At 42.2% G+C, this 19,269-nt stretch overlaps 1 protein-coding gene across 3 annotated transcripts in view; it reads left to right on the top strand.

Moving 5' to 3' along the window:
• MCC (MCC regulator of WNT signaling pathway) overlaps window positions 1–19,269 on the top strand; it is a 715,741-nt gene that overhangs the window by 682,868 nt on the left and 13,604 nt on the right. For all 3 annotated transcript variants that reach the window (XM_080371226.1, XM_080371228.1, XM_080371227.1), the window contains 3 exons: window positions 4,917–5,151; window positions 11,301–11,507; window positions 12,484–12,581. In XM_080371226.1, coding sequence (XP_080227352.1) covers window positions 4,917–5,151; window positions 11,301–11,507; window positions 12,484–12,581 — 540 coding nt within the window. The remainder of the gene's footprint in view (window positions 1–4,916; window positions 5,152–11,300; window positions 11,508–12,483; window positions 12,582–19,269) is intronic.

The raw sequence follows: 19,269 nt of genomic DNA, 5'->3' as shown, positions 1-19,269 counted from the left end.
GTCATAGAGGTATTTTCAAATTTCTCCTTTCTGTGGACCCTGTCTCAAAATCAAGGCATCCCCTCTTCACCTTACAGGCACATGACACTGTGCCAGCCCATAGATTGAAAATCTGTGTTGGTTCAAAAGCACACGCTTTTCTATATTTATGTCAGTAAATGTTCTACCTCGGATTTAAAAAACTTGAAGATTTTGTCTATAACTCTCCTAGCCCTATCATTCAGGATCCTTTTTGTTTCTCTCCAGGACCCTGCTCCTGCTTTTTGTTGCCAGCTTTCTCACCCCATTCATGTGTGCTCACTTGTCACTTGGCTCCTCGCTGATCTAGACAGATGCCCCATTGCCACAGGCCTCCAGCCCTCTGTGACTACTTGATGTTGATGGTTTCCATTTCCTCTCCTTTTGCACTACAATAGCAGTCCAAGCAGAGATAGGAAAGCAGACGGCAGCTTTCTAGCTGTTCCTGCAGGCTCAATGTTTTTTTATTTGTCTTAAAGAACTTGGCACTCTATAAAACTGGGGAGTGAAACAAGCCCACATCACTAGTGAGTGCTGTGTGAACCGCCACTTGGGGACCTCTGCACTGAAATGAAAACATTTTTACATTATGTGATTCAAACTGACTCTGAATCTGCAAGACCAGTCTTTTGCCGTAGCTGTTCTAGTGTTGCAGGTTTAGTTGCAGGTATCTATCTATTCCTACCTTTTCCCTTTGAAACCGACTGAGTAAAGAGGTAGTAGGATGATGAAAACTCCTTTGCTGAGACTTGTGACAAACGAGCAATTTTTCCTGCTGTTCAAAATCCTGTCGAATAGGGACTTTAATGGAATTGTTGACCCATCTTTAGCTTTGGCATTTCAAATGAGATTCTGAATGTCAAATCACTGAACACATTACTGAGAATAAACGCTTGGTGAGCCACTAGTGACAAGTGGTTAAATACTGTAAAAGGGAGCAACTGAAATGAAAAATGAAATGCAATGGAAGAGCATCACAGAGGTTGCTACTGGTGAAGTGAATAAAAATAATAGCAGGCATCTCAACTCATTTGGCTGGCAGCAGGACAATAATGTCAATTCATTTTTTTGAAAGTAGAAAAAGGTCTGCACTGTAGTTGGAAGTCATAATTATTCTAATGGACAGAAGCTAACTAGAGCATATATTGTCAATAAGACTTGACTGAATGTGCCTTAAAAAGAAGGAGAGAAAAAAAAAAAAGAGAAGCAGTGCACTTGTAACTGACTGAAAATGGTGGACTTTATTCCCTGCAGTGCTAGTAAGCCCAACCTTGTATCTGGATCTGGTCTTTTACATACAAAGGGAATTCTTCTCAGTATTATGCAGTGTCACAAAATGTCTGAACTGCATCAAGTATCACTCATCAGAATCGCCTCAGATTTCAGATAAGTAGCTGACAGACAAGATTATCTTGGCTGAAGTGTGCAAGTTAAGTTATTTAGAAATATCCCAATACCTGTCATAATGTTATCTATGTAACACTTCATTGATGGACTGAACTAGTCTCAGAAGGAAGCAGTGTAGTTTCTCCAGATGTTCTGATATTAGCGAAATGCATGGTTGTTTGTCTTTTGGCTGGTTGGAGTATTTTTCAGTTTCTCAGGAAGTTACTGTATTTTGGCATTGTGGTGTTACAGACCTCAAGGCACAGCGTTCACCTAGTAGATGGTTGGCCCGTGTACACTGTGTATCAAATGCATTCTTTAAAGTATAAGGTTGCTTGCAGGCGTTCAAGCAAGTTTTGTGGATTCAGTTCTGACAGTTATTTTCGTTCTATCAACCCTTGTATTATCCTCACCATTGCTGAATTGCAGATTTATTTATTGAGTTCATTTTTAACAGATGAACTGGAGCTTCTACAGGTTTTATGGACAAAATTTTGTAGTGTACAGAAGTTACTCATGCAGAGGTGCTATTGTAAGCCTCATTTGTGTCCATCCACTGCATTTTATGCACACACATGTGCATGTGAACACACACATGCATGCCAGCAAATAAAACTGCACATTATACTACAGCAACCTACGTATTTTCCACAGGCTGTACAGGAAAATTAATTTGACATCATCCAGGCATGACATCATTGTAAAAGTCTTGAGGGATGAAGTGATGGGAAGAACATTTCTCTTTGCTTGTTTTGAATACAACAGCAGTGAGAAGGAGCAGATTGATGTTGTATTGCCTCCAGGTGTGATGAAATTGTGATCCTTTCTCTGTCCTTACATGCTTGTGAAATGAGAACCTGTACATCTTTTGCAGCTTCATGTGGGTTTTGGATAGATGGATGAGTTACACTACATATGCATTCTGTCAGTCTGTTTTCCTTTGTCCTGATTGCTGTTAGAAGGGAGAGCAGTATCTGAAATTGAGGATCATATGCTTACCAGCTGTGGGCCCTAAAATAGAGCAGCAGCGGACTAGCATTATGGCTGTGGAGAGCTGTATGGTGGGCTTTTGGGAGAACACACCCTGGCAGAGCTGTGCTGTGGGAGTTCAGAAACACTGCAGTGTTGTTTTCATCCCTCGTCATGCAGCCTCATTCTTACAACAGTCTGAAGTGGGCTTTGTACCCCAGATTTCTGCAACACATACTGCCTGCATTCTTCTGGAGCAGGGCTTGCTGCTAAATGTGGGGGGAGAGGGAAGGTTCTTGCCCCTTTCTGTTGACTGATACAGCTTCCTTGCTGAAGCCCCTCACCTTAAAAAAAAAAAAAAAAAAAAAACCAAAAAAAAAAACACAGAAGAGCAGCTTGCTAGCAATTCACCAGAGGAGCCAACTCAGCTGCAGACAGGCAGGCAGGCAGGCAGCCAGGGCTGAAGTAAAAGCAGCCTGATTATCACTGGCAACAACCCAGACTGCCTTCCTCGGTCTGGACTGCTTTCCCCTAAAATATATGTGCATAGCCATGGATCTTTAAGGGCCAATATCTGTGAATATCCAGTGAGTACGAGGCCCAGCACAATATAACAATAGATTTTCAGCATTTTTGCTCAGGTTTCAGTCCCAGCAGGAGAGCTAGGTTTTCTTTCCTTTGCAAGTGAAAACTGAGATGAGCTCTTTGTGTCCCAGGATTTGAAGCCTGTGTAGGCTTTTAAAGCTGTCCTTCCTCCAACAACAGCTGTTTTACATTTAATCCAGAAAAGCTGTGCCGTTGCTGTCTTTGGGTGCTGAGGAAACTTGCAGCATGACTTAAGTGCAGAGTGAAGTATTTGCCACATCGTCTATCCCCATGATTTTTATGTCAATATCTACTTCGGAGATGTACTTTTAGACTCAGTAAAGCAAGATTTTTGAAATGTTTTGTGATCTCTAATGAAGAACTAAGTATTAACAAAAATTTGTTTCAGCCTGAAAGAGTTTCTATGTAGCGTAGGTATTGGGTGTTTTTAGCTTCACTGGAGATGGAAACAGATGAAAACAAAAGCAAAAAACAGTTTATACTTGTGGTAAATATGGCACCTATTACTCCTAAGAGAAGGAAAGAACAATGGGATATTGACCGAGAATGTAGTAAAGAACTGTAATACACTATTTCATGAGGGGAAGGGCTATTGGAAATCTTTGTAGATCTACAGTTCTCAGTCTCCTCCAAGGCTGTGCTTGGAATTTGTGGGAAGACTGGTGACTATTTGAGGCACTTAAAAATTAGTGTAGCTTTAGCTGGAGTAAAACCAAAAAAAGAAGAATCAAGCCTATCGTGATGGGCTTCCCCTTTTTCACATGCATAATGTATTTTAGGACATCATTCTGATTCTCACAGCAAGTAGCGGGTGGGGCTTTTTTCCTTCCTACAAAAATGTTGAACAGCAGTGCAATTTGATACAGAAAGTGATTTATTCCCCTGCTGATAACTGAGATCATCTAGCGTTCCAGACAAGCACAGTTAATGGATGACTTATCCCTCACGCAGCAGCTGATTACAAGACCTCAGGAGACAGCAGGCAGCTTTGAGTGGGGTTATAGAAACAACACGGCATTTTATTTTCCTTTTAGTGTTATTGCAACTATATTCAGCCCTGGAATGCTACAGCTGTATCAGTCTCAGCCCCCTGCAGCACTGGCATGTGTGTAAGTGGGTAGGCAGCACTGGGCCACTACTGCTCTAAGACATTAGTTCTCCCTTTCTGCGACCTCTGTGTAAACATTTGCAGGGCAGGCTAATGGGCAGTCATTTATTTGATGCCTGTAGATAGGAGAAGTTCTGTCAAGTCTGATGATTATTTTTTATTAAAAATCCTGCTAATTTATGGGTTGGTTTTAAACCTTAGCAGCCCTGAAGGAATGTTGGTATACTGAGAAATACACCTTAACATGAATTTAAAGGTGCTACTTTCTGGCATCTGCCAGTGGAACTTTGCTCAGGTTGATTCCTACAAGTATCCATTAAAAAATAATCTGAGTTGGTAACTGGTATTGCCATCAGTAGACATAAATGAGGTCTGAGCTGATTCTTTCTTCTTAGTGGATGCTTCTTCCCAAAGAAGATGAAAACTCAGTGTCTGAGTAGCAGCGAGAAGCTTGCAATGCTAGGGTATTGCTAAGAAAGCTTAAGTGCGCTTTTTTTTTTTTTTTTTTAATTAAAAAAACCGAGACTTGTTTCAGAGGACGCCATTCCAGAAAAAGTAATTTAGTTACATGCCACTAAATATCTGGCTTTGCAGAGAAGTTGTCACATGATTCAATTTTCTCATGCAGCTTAGAGAATTTCTTTTCTGAATTTTTCACACCCCTCTGCATCTTCTGAATATTGCAACATCCAGTCCACACTACAGGTGTCCTTTCTATGAACTTTTAAGTAACACGCAGATGTGTTGATGAAGTATCGGGAGAGTGTTTGATGTAAAAGTATAGCTTTTGTTCCAAATGTTTGTTTAATACCATTCTTTCTTTTTCCAGTACTACCAGCTCAACTGCAAGCAGTTGTGATACAGAATTTACGAAGGAGGATGAGCAGCGGCTGAAGGATTACATCCAGCAGTTGAAAAATGACAGGGCAGCGGTGAAGCTGACAATGCTGGAGCTGGAAAGCATCCACATTGATCCCCTTAGTTATGACGTTAAACCTCGTGGAGACAGCCAGAGGCTAGACCTGGAAAATGCAGTCTTGATGCAGGAACTTATGGCAATGAAGGTATTTTATTTATATTCAACAGGCTGACTGCACTGCTGACCGTGCTCCTGTGCTACAAGATATGACCAGTCACACACATGGGAAGCTTTGGTGGAGATCACTGGGTAATAAAGGGCAACTTCGTTGAAACAAATAATCAGGGCTAAAAATCCAGTAGTCAGAAAGTGACAGAAGGCAGTACACTAACAGTGACGAGCTATGTGTGTTTTGAATTAGGCAAGGACTTCATCCGTGGCTCTAAACTTGGAATGCTCTCCTTGACAAACCAGATGCTCTCTCTGAGATATGGCAGCTGAGTTGCTTGAGGGTGACCAAAAGCATGATACAGCACTTCCCAAGAGACAGTTCATTACTTTACTTACAAGCTTGCAAATGTGCATCTTGAATATTTGTGAGCTGAAGCAGAATAAATTCTCCTCCTTTTAATATTCCCATGGGAGGAGGAATCGTCTGTCAGAAGCTATCACCCTGAATGCTCTCCAACAGTCGGTCACAAGTCCAGTGCTGTTCGAGGCACTGTGTTGCAATTTGTTGCTCAGTTCAGAGCCTGAGCAAAGAACGCGGTGTGTAATCACTTGCAGTAACAGAGGATTTCAAAGAAAACTCTGATCCCTTAGGCCTGGTTTATATGTCTGGTTCTAAGGATGGAATCTATAAAAACTGACCTTTATTGATGAGAAATGGAGCTTAATATCAGTCTGGCCTCTGTGTTGACTTTGAGAGAGGTGAACATAAGACCATATTAAAGGCAATACAAGCATATGTCTGCATTTAGATATTGTCTGGTTTGGGTTCAGTTTAAATAAGTTTAATTTCTGCATATTAGCCAGTCATATTTTAGTCGGCCACTAACCGATATGTCAGATGACACTACCGTGTGGGGCAGCAAATCCTAATAGTTCGTAAGCTTCTAAACCTATAGATTTTTGTTCAGATGTGTTACTGGTGGCTAACTGGTAGCTTAGTAATGCTAATTGTGTTCTTAGTGGTGCTGCCTTTTCATGACGGCAAATACAATTTTATAGTAATGCATTCAATATTTGCAGTTCAAGGAAAAAAGATTGTGTGCTACTAGTCAGAAAATTTAAAGTTATTGTAATTGTTTGAGTATGTTATGGCCGACAGCAATATATTCCCCATAACTAAAGCATGCAAGATGTACTGGAGGACATTTGTAAATAATTAGATGTATATTTCAGATATCACACTTCCTTCTTCTCTTTTGCATCCAGACTGCCCCTGAAATCTCTTGTACACCATTCTTACTGGTGTCTTTGAATCGATCGTAAAAGCAAACTGCAGAGCTATCCCTTGTGATTAGTGCCCTTGCTTTCCATGACCTGGCAGGAACACCAACAGTTGCATGTTTTGAGTGCTAGTAGTGCTATCTGGCACAGTTTTGAGTGCTAGTAATCCTTTTGTTCACTATTTGATCATCTAACTTGGTTTTGACATGCAGCGTCCACTAATAACTTTTGGCTGGACCTAGCACATCGGGTTTTCGCTGCAGAATTGTCCCAGGCTGTTCTTCTTGGTTGGTTTGTGTGCAGTGCATACTGGAATGGACACACATTTTACATTGGTGGCTGAAGTCACCTTCAGTCTTTTCTGGTAGAGGGAAACTGACAGGACTCTTATTAATTATAATTTGTTGTACTTTGCTGGAATTCACGGCTGCAGGAATTCCCTAGGTTTCTGAAAGGGACATGTTGAAAACTCGTTTGTCAAAGCTTGCAATGGATTTGTTGGTAAGTGTTCTCCTGCTACAGAAATTGAAAATTCCTGCTGTTCTTCAATGCATCAAGCATTACAAAAGGCACAGCTACATTCTGCATGCTTTGGTCCCAAGAAAATATGCTACCTTATTAGCATCCATGGTTGCTGTTCAGGTCTGCGTTACACCTTGCTCATATGTTCAGCAAACTATAACAGAGCTGAACCTGAGGACAGGACTCATGGATGTCCTGCCTTTCTGAGTGAATTGTTTGTGTGTACCTCATACAGGATAGCATATGCATCTGCCTTCTTCTGAGACAACTGGAGAATTTTAAATTTCCTTACAGTATTTTGCTTAACCCGAAGCAGATGGAGTGACCCATGCTGCAGAGGACTTCCATCATGTAGCAGCTCTGAATTCGTTCCCTCCCTTCCACATTCTTAGTAAGGATGATACAGCTTGATTGAGCTATTCAAGGATTTCCTGCATTGCTGGACTTCATGACCTGCTGCTCTCTTCCTGTGCTTGCATCTGTGTTGGAATCTCTGCTGCATCTTTTGCACCTTTCATTTATGAATCCTTGTAAAAACTGATTAGCAAATCTGTCATATTGCTTCTTGCACCTGTGTTTTATGCTGATAATGTTCTGAAAATGCTTTTACACCATAAGTTCTTCATTATTGATGAAAATGATCCCTAAAAAGATGGTTTAGGGATGGTTTCTCTGTTGCCCTGTTTATTTTTTTCACTGATCCAGAGTGTAAGACATAGTGGTCTGCCAGTATTCCTCTAAAATCCAATTCTTTGCTTCAAGCAATAATTAACCATGTTTCCAAATATAGTCTCATCTGCAATTTGTCATCATTCAGTGGTCTTGCTTTGAGGTCAGTTGTTGTCATGCCCCAGTTAGCAAGGAGATTACTTCTGATGGGTGTAAATAATTCTTGGTTTACAGCCTTTCTGCATTTCAAAGGACTTGATCTAGATAAGAACTCTCAGCTTTCTACACTGATATTTTTTCCTCTCTTGTGTACAGGTGGTGATAATACTGCTCATACAGTGCCTTGAGACTACAGTCTCTTAGCAGAAAATGTGAAGAATCCTGATGTCCACCTTTGTTTACAGCATTTCATGCTCTTATAGATGTGTACAGTAGAATGCGTTTAAGTAGAATACATTAGAGCATGGCATTTATCTGCTCTGATACTTGTTTTAGTTCTGAAGGCTGTCTGCTGTGATCCTCCTGGAGTCCCTTTTCATGACTTAGAACTTTTTGCCACATGAGTCCTTGCTGTTTTATCCTTCTGACATGACTGCATCCAACACAACTTTTAATTCTGAGGATGCTGTGGTGTTTCTGATTATGTTGAGTCAAGAGCATTTAATTTTCATTCAAGTTTTCACCCAAATTCAGAATTACTGCAAGTCATACACTTGTAATATTGTGTGCATAGTAATATAAAATACTTCTCAATATGGAATTTATGCTTTATGTTGAATTCATTCAATAGGCTACATTTGGTGCTTGAAGCTTGTGAATTTGCATGGGTCCTGTAAGTCAACTGCAATCAACTGTAAGAGTGACCATTTGCTACCTCCTCCTTTAGGGTTTCATTTTGTAAATGACACTTGGGCTTTAGGCCCACATTCTGAAGAAGCAGGTATGTTAAACTGCAAAATGTTTCACCAGCATCCTGTAATTAGGAAATAACAGGGATAGTAAATACACAAAGGTGATGTTGTCACTGAAACGAAATTTAAACACTATCTTCAGAAAGAATATTTTCATGGAAAAAAATAACTGTATATGTAAAGACTAATTAACTATCTAAGTAAACCCAAGCTACTTAGGTTTTCCCACATGAACTGTTGCTCTTGCCACCCTGCCTCACAGATTGTGTGTCTCCCTACCAGAATCCTCAACTTAGTTTTAATTTTTAACTTTAACCTTTACATTTCTTCCTGTTCCTTCCCTGGGCGTCTCTGTAAGACAACGGCTGGTGGTTCTTCCACTTTTCCCCTCCTTTGTCTTTGCTTCTGTACTTCAAAGTCACATTGTCTTGACATGAGAAAACTAATGTACGAGGGGTGCTTTCAGAGTCCAAGTTAAGTCTTCTGGGACAGGATGCGCACTTGTGAATTCATATATGATGATACAAGCTTACTGCCTTCATAAACAAAGGAGTTATCTGTTGATCCTCAAATTTATTTTGAGCTAGGATATGTAGTACAAGCAAACATTCAGTCTTCAAGTTAAAACTAGTAAGTGATAGGAAAGATCCACAGGTTCATTGTTGCAGTGGTTAAATTCACCTTTTTATTTTAGGAAATAACTGTCCTTTTGCATCCAGACTGTCCCTGATTTTGCCTAACTTCAGCTTCCAGCCTGGGAAGATCTTGTCATGACCCTCCCACACAGATAGTCCTCTGTGGAGAGTATCTTTATTTACATAAGTGCCAAAATACTCTGCTCAAATTACTGCTTAGCCTTCACTAAGCAGGCTAAGTAGATTAATGGCTTTAGAAATAGAGGCTTAAGAAGCTAAATGCATACATTTAAGAATACCAGACAATCCAGTTCAACTCCTATAACTAAATTTGCCCATCATTATTTATCAGTATTATTTACATTTTTACTGTTGACAAAGGAAATTAATGGTAAGTTTGCCTAACAACTGAATTTCTGTAAACCACACTGAATGAAACTGATTATGTTTCTAACCTTCATTTCACATACAAGTAGATGAATAAATAAATGGCTTTAAAGCTTATACAAACCTTTCCAAGCCTGAAGGGTTTTAGGATACGGATTTTATTTTTGCATGGTTGGTGATTCTGAATAAGCCAGTGATTACCTGTGATTACTTTATGCTGTTTGTAACTGTGCTGCACCTGTGTGCACTGCTTACACTTAATCCAGACAGCAAATTTTTGGTAGGAATGTATATTATCTGCTACAGAAAGTTAGCCTAAATATGTGCCAAGATTTGTGTTTGTTAATCTTTGTTAATAAAAGATATAATACAAAGAGCATTGTTTTTGAAGGATAAGGTAAGATACCTCTGATATGTTTGTGACTAGAATATGTTCGTTTTTTTTAAAAAATACTGATTTGTTCCTCAGCTGGCCACACAACAAGAAGCCTCTATCTTTCAGAGATATTTGCACATCTGTGTGATGTGTAACTAGTGAACTAGTCTAGAACTGGACTGTAATACAGAAAATAGCTGCATAAACTCAGTATTCACCCTTGATGTGACTTAGGGCACAGCACGCTCAACAGTGAGAACGTGATTCTGGGTTGGGTTTTTATTTGTTTTGGTGGTCTCGAGTTTGTTTAATGTTGGTTTTTTAACATAAAATTATGTTTTAGGACTATCTCTTTCAGTTTTTTGTGGATACTGTCTCTCCTCATTCCAGAAAATAACTAGACATTTAATGGAAGAAACTCTTCTGAAGTGTTAAACACAGAAGAGCCTTCTGGTTCAGGACACCCATCAGCTGCTTTTCATGGGAGGCTGGGAGCAAGTGCTGAAGGGGGGGGTCACTGCACTCATGCCTTGTTTGTACACTTCTGTCCAGCCACTCTCCGAGCCGACATTAAAGCAGAGGTCTGTCCCCAAATAGCTGTTGTTGTGTTATGATAGTTGACAACCCTGTCATAACTGTTAAGAGTTGCAGAAGAATTGCATGCAAGAGCTAGGTCTCAGAATTTACCTTCTTTCCACAAAGTACTAGTGCCCGTCTTCTGTGGATCATATTTATGGAAGTATATAAGTGAGTGCAATTTCGTCAACCTCCAGTTGTCTATAGTTGGGATTCTGGCCCTCATGGAAGCTTTAAAATGGACATCTGATGGTGCCGTACCCGGTCGGCCTTTTTTACTAACTCATTCTACCAGAGGCTGGTATTACGAGGTGGGAATATGTGATAGTGTTTGCTGTCCTTGTCGTCCCTCAAACCTATTCCACTGTAATGAGATAAACCAACTGTAATTCTTACGTATCAATAAGAAACTGGAATCTGGCATTTAGGGAACTGTTTGGCAAGAAAATCAGACATTCCTGTTTTAGGGCAGTGGTCTTTAACCTTGTTTTAGGGCAAGGTAGAACCAAAGAAGTTTCAGCAGCCCTGGCAACCCTCTCAGATCCCTGATACTACAGACTCAGGACCACATCAGCTGCTGTGTGGCCTCTGAGCTGATTTCTGAGGCTGATTAACAGATAGCGCAGCTCATCTTACTCAGCCTCGAGAGATACTGGTCTTTTGGCAAGTTATTCTGTGTGATTATAAAAAGCCTTCTGAATGCTGATAGTGTTCTCTATGGAAAGAACACTCAAGTAATAGGAATAGATGAAAACCTTGTTTAACCTTGCCTTCCTTTAGGTGTGTAGACCCGTGAAGCAGCATGCTGATAATGTTTCTTCAACAGGAGGAGATGGCAGAGCTCAAGGCACAGCTGTACCTTCTGGAGAAGGAGAAGAAGGCACTGGAATTGAAACTGAGTACTCGAGAGGCCCAGGAGCAGGCCTACCTCGTCCATATCGAGCACTTGAAGTCTGAAGTGGAAGAGCAAAAAGAGCAGAGAATGAGGTCCCTCAGCTCAACCAGCAGTGGAAGCAAAGACAAACTGAGCAAGGTCAGGAGTCAAACAAGTTTCCAAAACTCACATAAACAAAATTTATTGTGCCCTTCCCTATAGCAGCCTTTAGCAAGTTAATTATACTCCTCTTGTCTGTATGTATGTCTCTCCTCTCTTCTCCAGTTGTTAGGTGTTTCTTGCCATGCTGTGACTTTAGGAGGACTTTGCAGAATTACTGTTAAGCCTGGGCTAAAATAAGGTGGTCATCTGGGGTGGGGTGGGGGTGGCGGCATACCACAAAGCCATTCCTGACAAGTATACAAGCTGCTGTGGTTGCATGTGTTGTCTTGCCTGTGGCCACTAGAAACAGTGGAAGAGTCTAAGCAAAACACCATCCCCCCCCTACTCCAAACACAAGATATGAAAAAATAGGGCTCATTTCTATGAAGCTGTTAGAACATTGTAATGAGTCTCTTTTCCCAAGTCAGTTTGTAGTGATTTGAGACTGAAGACTTTTCCCACCTTAGTATAATGCAAAATAAACAGATATTTGCATTTGCATTAGTGGTTTGCATGAAGAAATAGCGATACCTAGAAAAGCTTTAATCCTGTTACTTTACTGCTGCATCCCCAGAAAACCTCAGTGATGTGTTTGAAAACAAAACCCAGAGCTGAGCTAGTCTGTAACTGTCTTATTTGTTTCTGGCAAAGCATCATATGAATTGTTTGATCCAGTGCGTCTTTGTTTCAAGTGTGGTGTCAAAAGTAATGTAAGGCACCTGCAGATATGCATACTGTGGCAGAATTCTGCAAATGGGTGACCTATGGTGGTTTAGGAAAAATTTAGAAGGATTTGTGAAGCGTTAATGGGTTTAGTCCATTTCTTGCTATGTTGATACACTGCCGTGTTGTTGTAACATTGTGATGTTTATTTCACCTCCGTTTTAAAAGTAGCTGTGAACCCAGAGGTTTTCAGTTTTCCCTTTAAGACTGTATGTAACTTCAAATTAGATGGCCTTTCCTCGTTTCTCAGGAATGCAGTGATGGCACCGCAACACCGTTGACACTAGCTGAGCTGAGACCGTACAACGAGAGTGAACTGACTGCTGAACTGACAAACGCACTTAGGCGGTAAGCAGCTTCCTTCGCCAGAGTTCTGCAGGTCCTGGGCAAAGGTTTGTTCTGAGCCTTTGCTCTTACCCTCAAGTGATTTTAAGATTTAAAATCACAGATTTTTCCTCTGGAAAGGAAAAGGAACAAAGTTCTTCTAACCTTCCCCATCTTTTGCTGTTGTTCTTCAGCTGATTAAAATCCTCACATGTGCTCAGCTCCATTGTCCTTGAGGTTCTCTAAAATTCAGATTAATTGTATCCCTAAGAAACCCTCAAAATGTCAGGAATGTCTATATGCAGGCAAGAATGAGATACACAAAGCAGTGACATGATTTGCTTGAGGGCACGCAGAAAACCTTCAGTGAAGACAGGATTTGAAGTGTCATCTGAGGTTGAAAAGGTTGGTCACAGCTTAGAACTTGGGTAGGAGTTACCGGAGTGGGAATTGCAGTGATTTTGGTGACTCGTATGCTGCATTTGCCTCCTGAGTATGTAAGTAGAGCCACAGTTCAATTACAAATGACATTGTTGTGTGAAGCATTAGCTTTCCAACGAGAGAGAAAATTGATGTCTTGACAAACTGCTTTTATCAACAGCCAGGTTTTAAGCCAAAGCTTTCAGTACAGTTATACATTGACTAGATACTTGTTTGTGCAGCAGATTTTGCAGCACCAGCTGTGTGATAAGCTTCACAACAAAGGTATTCCTTGTTTCAATAGTTGTTTCAGAACTTGCTCCACCTAAGACTATCTAATATCTAATCTGGTTATTGTATTTAGAATGTGTCCAAAATGCTACTAAGATTTTTGGCTGGGCAGAGGGTATTTTGCTTTTCTGGTGTTTGCATCCTCTTTAATGCTGGAACGTCCTCTCAGACAACTGTGGTGTTTCATTTCTGAAGTGCTTTTTTCATAGGTGCAACTTGTAGTCTGCTGAGGGACACTTAAGCCTGAAAGGCATTATGTAAAATTGTAAGATCGTTACTACTGCAGGATCAATACATCTCATACCATTTGCTTAATAGTCTGGCAGTTGCTGAGTATTTAGTTTGCTTGATGCAGGAAACAAAATTCTATGGTTATAATAATCAAAACTGTCGGGGGGGGGGGGGGGCAGATAAAACTCATCAACAAAGCAATTTGCATAAACATTGCATAGAGCCATTGACCTCTCCCATACACCCACCCCCCTCCTCCCCCAACTCCAGTCCTGGTGTGAGCAGCTCCACTGGCATTTTCTGTCTTCACTCAAGCTGCTCCTTTTTCATGTTCTTGTTATCTGCTCTTGGATTTTGAGATGAAGCCAGTGACCCTAGCTGGGAAAGACTTGAGTATAGTCGTGAAATGTGGTTTGCTGACAACACAGAGGAAAAAAACTTTGCCTTATCTACTAGGCCTTAAGTTGATTAGCATGGATTTCCAGCCAGGGACCTAGCAAGTACAGTTTGTCAGGCAGAAATGGGGAAGAAAAATAATCAGATTAAACTGTACATAAATTTTGGAGCGAAGGCTCTCTGTGTAATGGAAATGTGACTGTATTAAATGTGATTGCTACTGCCAGTGGGGCTCAAGCACGGTTCTCACAAGCTGTGTGGACAGGGTATTTTTCTCCCTAATCACTGAGACAGCCAAATCAGACTGAACGCTTAATCTCCTTATCCTGAAGTCTTCTCGCTGAAAGTTGGTAGGTCTGTCTAGCACATGGAGAAAGCTCGCTGCAACCTGTTTAGCCACAGCTGTGCTAAAAAATACCAGCAGTTCCTAACTGCCATACTGGATGAATGGAGCCTCAGATATCACAGTGTAATTTGTAGCATCATGGGTCCGCGAATTAAAAATATTCAAAGTGCCTTTTTCTTTCTGCCAGTGCTACAACAGTATAGAATAGTCTGAAGTGACTGTAATATCTTTAGGGACAAAGTGGATTTAACTCTTTGCACTTAGCACATGCTGATTGCTCCATGCTCTTCCTGCTTGTTTGGGAAAACAAGTGCTGGCACTGTGTGTGAACCAGGAGATGCTGGGTGGGTCCCCCCTAGCACCCTCCTCACCCACCAAAGAAGTAGGTCCAGAATTCAAAATAAAAAATATTTTGCCCAGTAACTGTGTTTGCTGGGGCGGGAGAGAGTTGTGAAACAAGTGAATATCGCACGCTGAATCTGTGGTCTGGAGGCAATATATAAATGCCAACATTCAGGAATATTTCAGTGCTGCTTGCAATTAGTGCACACATCCAGCAGTTGGACCTGTCTGTTACTACTACTCCAGGTAGTAGACACTGGTGAAGGGAACAGCAGCTGCAAGGATAGGGGCAAAATAACATTCGCTTATGAGTCTTGCTGTTTGTCAGAGAGTGTGATATCAATCAGCAGCCCTGCTTGATGTCCCCCTCCCCATCCTGTCTTCACAGAGATGAAAGCCCTGGCAGCTCCCCCCTCTGCTGCTTTCCCATTCTGTCCTTCTGTTGCTACAGAACTGTCAGGTGGTTCTGAGTTAATTGAAGTAGAGGGAAATCCAAATAAAACCGCAGGATGCAGTTATGGTTTGGATTTTGGTGTGGTCTGGAAGCATTTTATTCGTTAGTAGTCTGCAGATGGCTTTGCAATACAACAGGCTCATCCACATAGGTAGCCTGTCTTCTCTCTGTGGATGTGGATTTTCTTATAAATCGGGAATCCAGCAGCATGTTGTGAAGTTCCCCGAGTTGTCAGTGGTAGCGGCCATCAGCAGAAATTCAAGGCAGGAGCAAAATGTATTGTTTCATAACATATTTGTTCTAGTAGGACTCGGGATTTCCTGTAGCAGTGTTCAGCATTAAAACCCATCTTGTGGGCTTTCCACAGAAATTGCTTTTGTTTTCCATGGCTACTATGCTAATTAGTAGAAATGTAAATTATCTGCAGATTCCATGTGGTAAAAATTACGTCGAGGTTACGGAATTTTTGGTATTGGAGGCTAAGGCCACTAATTTAGAAACACATCCTGTTCCAGCCAAGCATAAGTACTCTCTGCTAGTCTTTAGCAATTTTGTTTTCCCCTCTCTCCTTTCTTGATGGAAGGATGGAACGTTTCAATGGACTTGAAGCCTCTTGAGTTTGACACATCCATAAATGAGCTTGTTGGTGGGAAATAACTTTATTCTTCAAAGGTCAAAAAGGTATTCCTAGCAGCCTCATGGCCTGGCATGACACCTTAGTGATTGTGCCAGTGGCCAGTTTTATGAGACAGGATCTGGTTGAATACCCCAAAATCAGGCACATTACAAAGTCTCTGAGGGAGACCCTAAATTGACATCTTCCTTGCTGATGTGTTCTGCTCTGCTGTGGCAGGGGGAGGGAGCACTGTAGATGACTCTTACGACTTTATAACTTAGTAGGTATATAGTAGGTGATAAAAGCATTAAAGACAGCACAGCAGCAAGGAAGCAGTAAGAATCCCAGATAGGAAATGCTCTTGTTTTAGCAGGTTGATAATAATGGTTTTCTTTTTTTATGCTAAGTTCTTTCGTTCTGTGAAAAATGGGCAAGCTGGCAAGGACTGAAACTTCTCCTCTCCCCGTGCCTTATTAGAAACACGTTGATTGTTGAGGTTCTCTGGCAGACTCTCATCATATTTCCAGTTGCTGATAGCTCTTCTGTCTGAGTAGGGTTATATTTTGTGTATGTATTTAGAGAATCCTTTATAAGCATTAAATATTCGGGCAGGAAGGATCCGATAATGCTAGATAAGGGCCATGGCAGACAAAATACCTTGTGACAAGACTGACTGTTGAGACCTCAGCCAGGTCACCAGTTGGCACAAAATTATGATGGCTGTGAATGGGTTACATGAATCGTGTCAGTCTAGACATGTTCCAGTATCTCCCTCACGAGAGGGTGACTTTCCATCTGGCAACACAACAAAGAAGCTATATATTTACCCTGTCCGATGACTCTTTAAACTGAGAGATAGCCTAGTAAGTGGTGCTACTAATTGGGAAGTCACCATGGAGAGCAAAAAGGATGGTAACTAGTAGGACTGGTACAGTTGTTCTTCTCTTAACAAAAAGTACATTTCGCATGGGGCTATGATCCTGCCTCTCTGGAAGTGGAAACTGCAGATGTTTCTAGTATGACACAGAAAATTCATCCTATTGCAATAGCTTCCGTGTGTCTGTTGAGATGCAGTAAAGTTCCTTGCAGTCTTAGGTCCTTACGCCTGCCCAGGGACCGCAGCCCTGTGGTGTGCCAAACTTCACGTTCTGTGAGAGCAACCACTCCAACAGAAGGCTGTGCAGAGGCAGGGCCGTGACTGTTCCCTGACACAGTGTCAGCCAGAGATAAATCAAGCCACCTTTCTTTATTTTAAATTTCCACAAACTTCATGTGTCAACATCTTAGTTTGGCATGTTTTCACGGTCCACACTGTTTCATGATGACAGGGTCCAGGAGTCAGTAGAAGCATCTCTGAAATTCAGGCCTGTCTTGATCATCAGTAAAGCCAAGTCTTGGAAATGGAAAGAGAAACCCCCTAAAACACATCATATTGAAATAATTCAGATTTAAAATTACTCTTAAGAATTGAATCAGTAAAATCCTCTTTCTGTTCTGAAAAGGGGGGGGGGGGAAGGAGGCAGGGGTTAGTATTCAGGAGCTAGTGATGAGCTTTTCCAGTGCTATTGTCAATTTTTGTCAATTACATTTGCTTATTTCTGTTCCCTCATTATCACATCCATTTGAAAGGCAGAGACTAGCATGGATTGCAATCATTGTGAATTTCAGGGAAGTCTGTCTTTTTTATGACTGTGCGGTCTCCTGCTGTGGTTTCCCTTGGCTGCCTGAGGGGGTTCAGGAGGCATGTCCTGTCTCTGGAAATTCCCCCCCCTCCCTGCCCCCGGAGAGGCCCACTGAGAGAAACCTTCTAGCAAGAAGAGAAATGACTCATGGTGATGTAAGGGACAGATTCCTCAGAAGTGCCTCGGGTAGCTGTTTTTTTCTACATGCATCACAGATTACCGTCATTTTTCTTTTTCTCTGTTTCTGGTATGGAATAAGTAGTCCTCCTTACCCCACTGCATGGTTATCTGAACCACTGACCTGCTGTGCACTTGGATATAATCGTCACAGGGAGCTCCAAGTAGCTCTGGGTCTGAAGAGCTTCCAGGCTGGGCTGGCAAAGCTGGGTGGGAGGTTTCAGCAGTGAGTGTGGCAGACAGGCTGGTGCCTCCCTCCAGGTCTGTTCTCCCTTTTTGCTGCCAGTCTGTTGTTTCCAGGACCACACCTGGCCTGTCTCCCTGCTGTTGGCAGAGTAGCACATGCCTGTGGTACCCTCTGGTTTTTGAGATCTGCTCCAAGCATCTGACAGTCAGCAAAAAAGCGATACAGTATCTTGCACCAGCAGAGCATTTTTTAAAGCACCCTCTGTCTTCTCTGTGATCAGAAAAGGCTGCCTTTGCACGGGTAGCAGGCAGCATGGGTGTTCTCAAGCCCACTGATGCCTGGGGAGGTCTTGTGGCATTGGCGTAGTGCTGTTTTGTTGCCTCTTCAAAAAATTCTAATATATATTTGTTGTTTCCCTTAGCAGACCAAGCCAGACCAGTGAGGCATGCATGGATGTGAATTGGCTTGGGGATTCTGCATGCCAGTCTGGTGTAAGAAGTTAGTTCAAACTGCTGATGAAAAGAGAATTTATCCGCATTCCTTTTAAACGTCCAGCTGTTATCTCCTGAGAGAAGAGTAGTCAAATGCCTAGAATAAACAATCATGCATCACCCTGTTCATCTGGAACTGGAAAAGGCAGAGAGGGGAGTGATGGGAACATGTCAGCCTTAAAACAACAGGAGGATATTAGGAAAGGGACTAGGAGGCAAGCATGGGATGGAAGGTGTGTGTCTGCCCTTCCAAGCGGGAGCCATGCAGGGGGTGCTTCTTCTCCCTCCCCTCCCCAAACCCCACATGCTGGGGGGCTGGCCAGCCTGCATGTGTACCTATGCCCAGGAAACCTGGGGTCTCTGTCCCCCTGGGCTGGCTGCCCCACTGCTGCCTCAGGGCTTTGTGTATGTGAAGCTCAGGGGCAGATGCTGAGCTGAAGCTGATGGTACCACTGTGAGAGGAGAGCCAGAGCCTGAAGGGGTCTACCCAGCTACCAGGTGGTTAGAAGGATGTTTCTCAGGATGGCAAGACATAGCATAATCGGGCTGCAAGGGCCCCCGGCTCTTCTGTCTGGCTGTGGGAAGCTTTCTTACCCCACAATGTGGAAAAAGCCCATTACTCCTCTTTTGCTCCAGATTTGGCAAGGGCTGTGGGTGCTCCTGACCCCGGACAGAGGGGCGATACCTTGTGCCTTCACAAGACGGGGAGTTAGCTGTATACACGCCCAGCCAGGGGCGGAAAAACCAACTTTCTACATGCCAGGGAAGAGCAGCTTGCTGTGTGCAGCACTGGGGAATTCTCAATGAAATAACCAAGGGCAGGAAAACCCGCCTGGGAAGACTTCTGGCATATGAAACCTGAACGTGTCTGGAAAAGCCCAGACAGGAGGGGAAAATCCAAGGTGCACAAGACCTTGCTTAAATTATTCTGGGCCAAACATGGTGTCATTGGGTGGAGGCCAAATTGACAGAAGCTTGCAGAAATGTGCCCAATGTTATATAGTTTCCTTTATGGCTCTGGCAGACTTCCCTGCTCTCTGCGGTGGTAGCCTTGAAACTAGAGAAAACGTTAGTCCCTG

Source organism: Falco punctatus (genome assembly GCF_963210335.1).
Source record: "Falco punctatus genome assembly, chromosome: Z".
NCBI classification, from domain to species: Eukaryota; Metazoa; Chordata; class Aves; order Falconiformes; family Falconidae; genus Falco; species Falco punctatus.
Note: the sequence above shows the minus strand (reverse complement) of the source record. Positions and strands in the feature narration are given on the sequence as shown.